The 8,649-nt window shown below is 41.2% G+C and overlaps 1 protein-coding gene and 1 pseudogene across 1 annotated transcript; both read left to right on the forward strand.

Annotated features, from left to right (window-relative positions):
• Positions 1-1,429: 1,429 nt before the first annotated feature.
• Positions 1,430-5,965, forward strand: LOC115023544 (endothelin receptor type B-like). The gene is made up of 7 exons (XM_029454604.1): positions 1,430-2,262; positions 2,695-2,822; positions 3,011-3,209; positions 4,552-4,704; positions 4,774-4,907; positions 5,060-5,168; positions 5,867-5,965. The coding sequence occupies exons 1-7, from the start codon at positions 1,636-1,638 to the stop codon at positions 5,963-5,965; spliced, it is 1,449 nt and encodes a 482-aa protein (XP_029310464.1). The 5' UTR covers positions 1,430-1,635.
• A 1,512-nt stretch (positions 5,966-7,477) lies between these two features.
• Positions 7,478-8,649, forward strand: part of LOC115024048 (transmembrane protein 184C-like) — an 8,851-nt pseudogene continuing 7,679 nt past the window's right edge.

Below are 8,649 nucleotides of genomic sequence, written 5' to 3' on the forward strand. Positions count from 1 at the left end.
AGTTAGGGCATCACATTCATATTTACACTCTACTAATGCCAGCTCTCAGCTGTGTGTGTGTGTGTGTGTGTGTGTGTGTGTGTGTGTGTGTGTGTGTGTGTGTGTGTGTGTGTGTGTGTGTGTGTGTGTGGCAGAGATCACATTATCTGCCTGCATGGCTGGAGTCACGTACAGCCTTCATCTGTTTATCTCCACGTTTACTGCAACAAACAAACTGAACTGGAGTCTGAGAGCAAGTCACTCATCCCCTGCTTCACATCCTGTTGGTAGTTTAATGTGCACACGGCATCAGATTCTAGAAGATCATCACGTGTTTGTATCTTCGTAGTGGAGTAGAAGATCATCAAACTAAAAGAAATAAATGTATTTGGTGGCAGCTTTCTGAAGTTGCAGTGTGAACCAGCTGCACGTTAAATATGTTTCAGAAAGAATAAAGTGAAGAATGTTTCAGTGAAGTGTGACGGAGCAGGACTCAGTGGTGAAGTCTGGAGTCTGACAACACTTGTGTTCAAACACACTCATAAAGTCACATTTGTTGTTTAAATGCAGTTTTTACCGCCTCAATTTCCACAACATTGTTTTATGAACGTCGGGAAAAAAGGGTTAAAAACTGTCTTCAATCACAGAGTGTGTCAGATAGTAAAAGTTCACTTCATGTCAGTGTTTATGAGATGTTCCACTGTAAGGGGGGGGGGCAGGAGAGGGAGTACAACTGAGCTCCATCAGTTTGACTTCATTAGTTCGGTCTCGACTACACAGAGCTCTCTTCACTTCTTCTTCTCCTCTCGTTCACATCGAAGGATTTAACCAACAAAACACAGAAGAAGACGGAAAAACACAAACAGGTGAGTTTTTAAAAGACTTCCTGAATAATCGATCTCTGTGCGGATGTTTAAACGATAACAGGCATTAAATGAACAAACTCTTTAAGTTGCTCTAAGTTAAACTACGTGTTTGGACAAGAGGCTGAAAGACAAAGACAGTGTTGGTCATCTTCTCCTGACAAAGTGTTTGAGGCATCATTGTACTTTGTATTAACTTTGACGTGTGCTTTTCAGCTGTAACCTTTAAGACAAATACATTTCAAAGACTTTGAACTTAACAAGCAACAATCCAAACAGTCTGAAAGCATACATATCTATACATATCTGTGCAGACGTTCCCTGCTGTCTGCATATTGTACGTGTTACCCACTCTTTGACTTCACTAAAGTGTCATGTTTAATGAAGATATTAACAAGGGATGAGATGAATATGTGACAATGTGAGAGGAGCGTTTTAGCGTCTTTCAGCTCATTGTTTTGGTTTTTAGAGTCAGATCAAAGCTTTGCTCCTGATGAAAGCAGGTGAATCATCTCAGGTGTGCACTAAGGCTTTCAGAAACATCTCAGTTAATAACATAAAGTTTGATCAGCTTTCTAACCCTCTGTTTGGTTTATGTTTGCTCCACAGCCGACGCGCTTTCTCCTCCGGTCCGATCCACCATAAGAACTTCTTCTGGAGCCTCTAGAACTCGCAGCAGGAAGGTTTTCTGGAACTGGATCTGGAAAACCTTCTGCATTAAACGAATCGCTGTGGTTTCGTTCTATGTTCGTGACGCAGGGGTGATCGGTCTGTAACGGCGGCTTCTAATCTAATGATAGAGTCTGTTCTGAAGGTTACGATGGTTTCTGGAGTCACAAAAGTGGATTCAGAAAAAGGTTCTCGAGTCAAAGTGGGTTCCATATTTCCCTCCATGCACGTGGTGTTCACCGTGCTGCTGGTCGCCTGGAGTTTGATGTTTGTCGTGCCGGTTGGTTGCCAAAGAAACTTCTCATCCGAGCCGTCGGACCTGAACCTGCTCGGCCTTCATGGCACCGACCCGCCTCATCGTATCCAGGCCTCAGACGCGGAGCCTCACCTGCTGCAGGAGACTGTGAACAAGCTCCCGGCCTCGCTGGAGAAAGGAAAATCAAAACACGTGAACAAGCTGAAACACAAACATGACAGAAAGTCTTCCTCCAACTCCTCGCTGGCGGTTCGTGAGCGGCCGGTGTCGCCGCCCAGCTGCCTGCAGGTCACGTCCATAAACCCCGCCTTCAGGTACTTCAACACGGTGCTGTCCTGCGTTATCTTTGCTGTGGGGATCATTGGAAACGGCACCCTGCTGAGGATTATCTACCAAAATAAAAGCATGAGGAATGGCCCCAACGCTTTGATAGCCAGTCTGGCCCTCGGAGACCTGATATACATCGCCATCGACATTCCAATCAACGTGTATAAGGTACAGAGCGTTAGTGTGTTGTACAGTAGTATTTATATATTAATACATTTCATTCTTTGGCTTAATGAACATCTAAACTTGTGGAGAAAGTTGTTTAATCCAAATGTGTCAGCTTCACTTTCATGTGTTTTTATGCTTGAAATAAGTAAAGTTGCACAAAACGTTAAGTACTGCCGCTGTAAACAGTAACCAGCTTTCCTGGTGAGACAGGACGTAGTTTGAGTTCACAGGAGCAGAAATGCATCATGGGATACACAACAACCTCCCTAAGGTACTGCAGCAGTGTGTGTGTGGTGTGTCTCAGTCAGGAGGTTGAGTGTTACACTGATAACAGCACTAAAATATCCCACTGAGATAACACACACACACACACACTGAGATATCATGTTAATCTGTGTGTGTGTGTGTGTGTGTGTGTGTGTGTGTGTGTAGCTCCTGACGATGCCGTGGCCGTTTGCCGACAGCGTGTTCGGTCTGTTCCTCTGTAAGCTGTTACCCTTCCTGCAGAAAGCTTCAGTCGGCATCACCGTCCTCAACCTGTGTGCTCTGAGTGTGGACAGGTAACACACACACACACACACACACACACACACACACACACACACACACACACACACACACAGACATTAGAAAGTTATATTTAGATGAAAGTCTCAGCACTTCACATGGTGCACCACCTCCTTGTTCCCACCTCCAGAGTATATAACATATAGAATCTATAATGAGAAGAATCATGTTGTACCTGCAGGTATCGTGCGGTGGCGTCCTGGTCCCGGGTGCAGGGCACAGGTGTTCCCACGGTGACGGCGGTGGAGATCGTGGTGATCTGGCTGCTGTCGATGGTGCTCGCCGTGCCGGAGGCCATCGGCTTCGACATGGTCTCCTTCGAATACAAGAATGTCACCCTGACGACCTGCATGCTGCAGCCCAAGACGCCCTTCATGATTGTGAGTGTGTGTGTGTGTGTGTGTGTGTGTGTGTGTGTGTGTGTGTGTGTAGAAATTCAGAACCTCATCATTGCACTACTCTTTGAACACGAAACGTTTTTCAGCAGATCTGCAGGTGAAGCAGAGACTTGGTCTGTTACAGTTTTGACCTGGTGCAGAACATCGGAGTACAGAGTCGTTTGATCTGTGTGATGAAGGTCTCTGTGGGGGAATAATCATCATCTCTGTGATGTTTCAGGGCGAGGTCTCTTTCACTCGGATGGTTTAGAACATCATTTCCTGTTTACATCTGCAGGTCGCGACTGGACTAAACACAGTCAGCGCAGGCACTCAGAACTGAACCTGGGTCAGCTGACCTGCCATCAGGCTGTAGACGTGTTTTTAAATCCTTTGAACTGCAGTAAATACTTAATAATCACAATGTGACGGTGGCCGATATATATATATATATATATATATATATATATATATATATATATATATACAGTATATCTCAAAAGTGAGTACACCCTTTAGATTTTTGCAAATATTCTCACTTTTGTTGCCAGCTGTTTAGACATTAACAGCTGTGTACTGAGTAATTTTCAAAGGACAATAAATCTATACTGTTATTCAAGCAGCACACTGACTACTTTAAGTTATATCAAAGTTTCAGTAGGATAATGTTATCCCCTGAAAGGATATAACAGAATATTTGCAAAAATCTAAAGGGTGTACTCACTTTTGAGATATACTGTATATATATATATATATATATATATATACAGATTACGATCCAACGGTTCTGGAGCTAAAGGTGGTTCTAGAACGATACATTGTGCAAGATGTTGCTCCTGTGTTCTCAAAGACTTCTTTGTCTCAGAGGTTCTAGAAGGTTATTGTGCCTGCATGTAGGTTCCACAGTTTTCTAGAAGGTTTTGACAATTTCAGCGAAGGTTGTTTCGGGGATTCTGGAATGTTGGGAATAAGTTTTGAATTGATGATGCCCGATAATGTTTGATGGTTCTAGAATCTCACGAGGATTCTAGAATTTGGACGACGTGCCGTGTTTGTTCTAGAGTCTGCTGAGGTTCTGTGGAGAAAGAGGCTCTGAGGGTTCTCTATATACAGGTTCTAAAGAAACTTGGGGAGTTACAGAAAGTTCCAAAACATTTAGAAAGCTTTTATACAATTCCAGAGATGTTCTCTACACGTCTGAAGTTAATCTTATATATGAGATCTGCTGAAGAGCATAATGAGAGTCATCACATGTTCTACAGATGTTTGGAGAGGCATATATAGTTTTATAATATATAGTGTTGACGGATCTAGAAGGTTCTGAAAGTGTTTCTCTGTGTTCCAGTTCTACAGGGATGCAAAGGACTGGTGGCTGTTTGCCTTCTACTTCTGCGTACCTCTGCTCTGTTCTGCCGTCTTCTACGGCCTGATGACCTGCGAGATGCTCAGACACCAGAAGGGAAGTCTGAGAATCGCACTGAGTGAACACCTTAAACAGGTAAACACACACACACACACACACACACATGTTTGATGATCATCTTCTAAGCTAGCTTTCTCTCCGCAGCGCAGAGAAGTAGCTAAAGCCGTGTTCTGCCTGGTGCTGATCTTCGCTCTGTGCTGGTTTCCACTTCATCTGAGTCGCCTGCTGAAGAGAACCGTCTACAGATCCCACGATGCTCACCGCTGCGAACTGTTGAAGTAGGTGGAGAAACACAAAGTACTGAACAATATTTTACTTGAGTAACATTTTGAATGCAGTATTTCCACAGTGTGGTTTAGTGCTTGTACTGAAGTAAAGTGAATACTTCTCCCACCTCTGATGTTGGGTTCTTCTTCTTCTGTGGTTGCAGTTTCCTGTTGGTGCTCGACTACTTCAGCATCAACATGGCCACCATCAACTCCTGCATCAACCCCATAATCCTCTACTTTGTCTCCAAGAAGTTCAAAAACTGCTTCAAGGTAAAAACTAAATGTGTTCTGAGCTCCGAATGTTGAAGATAGTGTCCGTCGGACCTCACGACGAGGTCACGGGGTCAGAGGTCGTGAGACAGACACGGAGAGAGAGACGCTATCTAAATGTTTTGGGTTGAAAATATCTGCGAGTGATAAACACAGAGAGGTCGTGACCTTTGATAAAACACTTGTGGGAAGTGACATGTCTGTTTAAAGGGGCACTCCACCAGCTCTACACATGAAGGCCAGTTCACTCTCCACGAGGTCGAAACCATCTTTTTAAAGTCTGAGAAGATAAACATGTTACGTGCTATTGTGGGTCATTCATGGGCGAGGCACGTAAGCCTCGGTCCCTGATTTTAATGTCTTGCCTTACAAATAATCAATTGACAACAGCATTAAGTATACATTTAAAGAAAAGGTGGATGGATATACTGTGTAATGAAGCCTATGCTTGCATTCATCGGAATTCACGTGTTTATTTTGTACCATCTTAAATCCTTAATTTAATAAGCCAGGCAGGACACTCATGTGACTGCAGACATGCAGACGTAAAGGAACGTTTGGATAAAGCTGGAGGTGTGCAGTTTGCATTATGGGACATGTAGTATCAGGTTTTCATATTAAGATATCTCGGCCTCTGCTGCTTCATGCTTGTTTAAAGTTCCCCTTTAATCGAACCCTGTCTCTCTCCCTCTCTCCAGTCCTGTCTGTGTTGTTGGTGTTATTCTGGATCTCTCTCCAGCAGCACGCTGCCGCTGCACCACGGGACGAGCCTGCAGTACAAACACACTGACCACTGAGAGAGAGGTGCTACAGAGAACCTCTATACTGATGTTTTTACCTTTTCATAGTGTATTTATTCAGGTTTTAAATATCATATTTTAATTACAGACTAATTATTGTGCATTAACTACAGTTTATGGCCAAAAGTATGTGGACAACAATGTCAACATACTCATAGAAGCTTTTGGTTGAGTGTGTCCGTCTGTCAGCAGGATTACAGAACAACTATGTGACCCGATCTTCATGAAACTTGGTGGAAGGGTGAAGCATGGGCCGAGGAAGAACATATTACATTTTGGAGCGGATCCGAATCAAGGGGCGGACACACGCATGCATTCGGTCTGCGCTCTCCGAGAGCCCCTTTAGACTTAGTTCTGTGTACTTTCTACTTCATGTAGCAAACACACAGAGCAGCAATAATAAGATACTGTCATACACCTAAACACAAAGCAGATTAATGCCTATTGTTTTGGAATAAAGTGCTCAACAATCACATAAATATGTAATGTGTTGGTGTCCACTTAATTTGGCCATGTCGTGTACTTATCATTATGTTTTGTGTGTAAAAGACTCCATTACAACTCTACCTGTAAAGGAATAAATGCAGTCTGAAGAAACAGCAGTGGGATCCATCATTACATCCCACAATATGCTGGTGATCTTAAAGCCTTGAGTGCTGCTGGTGGGACTAAACATCACAATCACAGCAGATATGGTCAGTATTTAATTTTTAACATGCAAGGAACTAATGGTCTGTTATCACCAACGGTCTCGGAACGATCAATGAGTTTGTTGTGTATTATTGATGAGTTTGAAAATGTTTTAATTATATATTTGTATTTATCAATAAAGTTATATTCTCAAAGCCCTTGAAAACATCTGTTTTGGTTTACTCATGTGTGTGTGTGTCTGCTTTAATTCATTCACACACACACACACACACACACACACACACACACACACACACACACACACACACACACACACACACACACACACACACAACTCTCTACACTGTAACAAGAGTCGAATATGCTGATGTTAGCACAAGTCAGTCAAAGTAAATTAGAGGATCACCAAAGAAAGAACAATGAATGTGTGCAGCAGATGTCATTAAAGTAATGGATATTAATGCATCAATAATTATAATCTGAAATACCGTATAAATAGATGAGAAAATGCTGGTTTCATAGACCAAACGATTAATCAATTAATTTTGATATAATATATATATTTTGAAATAATCTGCAGATTAATTGATAATGAAAATAATCATGAAAAATACACACACATATATATATTACTTAATATATAGTTTTTTACGCTGTGGTATTACTACTTTCACTGAAGTAAAATATAATACGAATAATTATAAATAATTATAATAATAATTTGTCCATGGACAGAATATAACATATAAAGGAATAAAAGCACTGTGGACTCTAATGTCTCTGATTTAATTACACTTCCTGTCACCTGACGATGGTTGACATTCCTCCTCGTGACGCGGGCACGTAAACAAGGGAGGACACGCGCAGCTGCTGCAGCTGGAGCCCCGCCGGCCTCGCGGACACCGGCCTCGCGGGTAACTGATCGATCAGGGCGGTGGTCTGCGCGGGTCACGCGGTGACAGTGTGCTGCGCGTGCGGTCGGGCGGAAGAGGGATGCGTTGCCTGGTAACAGAAACGGCAGCGAGGAGGAAAACAGGCCAACCGTCATTTTCATCGTTAAAAAGGTCAAAATCTTTGAATATTTATCTTAAATTCATAATTTTATCAAGTGTTTTATCTCTGGAACTACCTGCTCTCTCTGTCTAGTCGATGCAAAGGTCCATATTTGATGTTTTTAGCCGAATAATACACAAATAATGTGGATATTGATCTGTATAATAAGCTAACTATGTCGTGTTTTGACGGTTATAGTGACCTGATTTCAGTATGGAGCGAGATTCAATATTTAAATGACATTTTAATGACCATGACATCGCAATATTCAATAAATAGAATATAATCTTTGTTTTTAATGTCATACTGTATACATAATATTCATGTAGAGCAAAACAGTCGGTTTTACCTAGTAGTTTATAATGCATTTTTATAAAAATTAAACATTTTATGACATTAAAAAAATAATATTAGTAAATATTTGGTACTTTAGTAATATTCCTTGAGGTTCTACATTAAAATATTATTGAAATACTAGAGCAAACCTGTGTTTAATAAGGTCTTATTCTACTTTAATGGATGGAAAACGAGTGATAAACTCTTTTAAAATGTATTTTTTTCACCTTGTGTATTACTATGTGGTCTTAATGTCATAGTTAGTCAATAATCTTTAATATATATTCTACGAAATCCTGTTTATTTCGATGGAGACATTCAGTGACGCTACATTTGCTAGCTTGTGATGTAGCTAGCTAACGTTAGCTTCCTAAAACTTTTAATTAACCTATTCAAGAGATTTTTTAAATAAATACAATTTAGTTTTTTATACATTTGGATTTGTAGATTTAAGGGATTGTGTTTGATTAAGTACATCAGCTTGATGCAGTAGTGGAAGAAGTACTATATATACTGTATATATATAAACCCACAGGTTTCTACATTGCAGAAACAATGACATTGCATTTAATAGTGTATTGTGTACAACCAAACATGGTCCTATCATTCCTTTATATAAACGCACCTTAAAGCACAATAGC

The sequence above is a fragment of the Cottoperca gobio genome, chromosome 18, assembly GCF_900634415.1.
Source record: "Cottoperca gobio chromosome 18, fCotGob3.1, whole genome shotgun sequence".
NCBI lineage: Eukaryota > Metazoa > Chordata > Actinopteri > Perciformes > Bovichtidae > Cottoperca > Cottoperca gobio.

Coding starts and splice junctions, on each gene's coding strand:
- LOC115023544 (XM_029454604.1), top strand. CDS start 1,636: ATGATAGAGTCTGTTCTGAAGGTTACGATGGTTTCTGGAGTCACAAAA. Junction 2,263..2,694: donor TTCCAATCAACGTGTATAAG/GTACAGAGCGTT, acceptor GTGTGTGTGTAG/CTCCTGACGATGCCGTGGCC. Junction 4,705..4,773: donor TGAGTGAACACCTTAAACAG/GTAAACACACAC, acceptor TTCTCTCCGCAG/CGCAGAGAAGTAGCTAAAGC.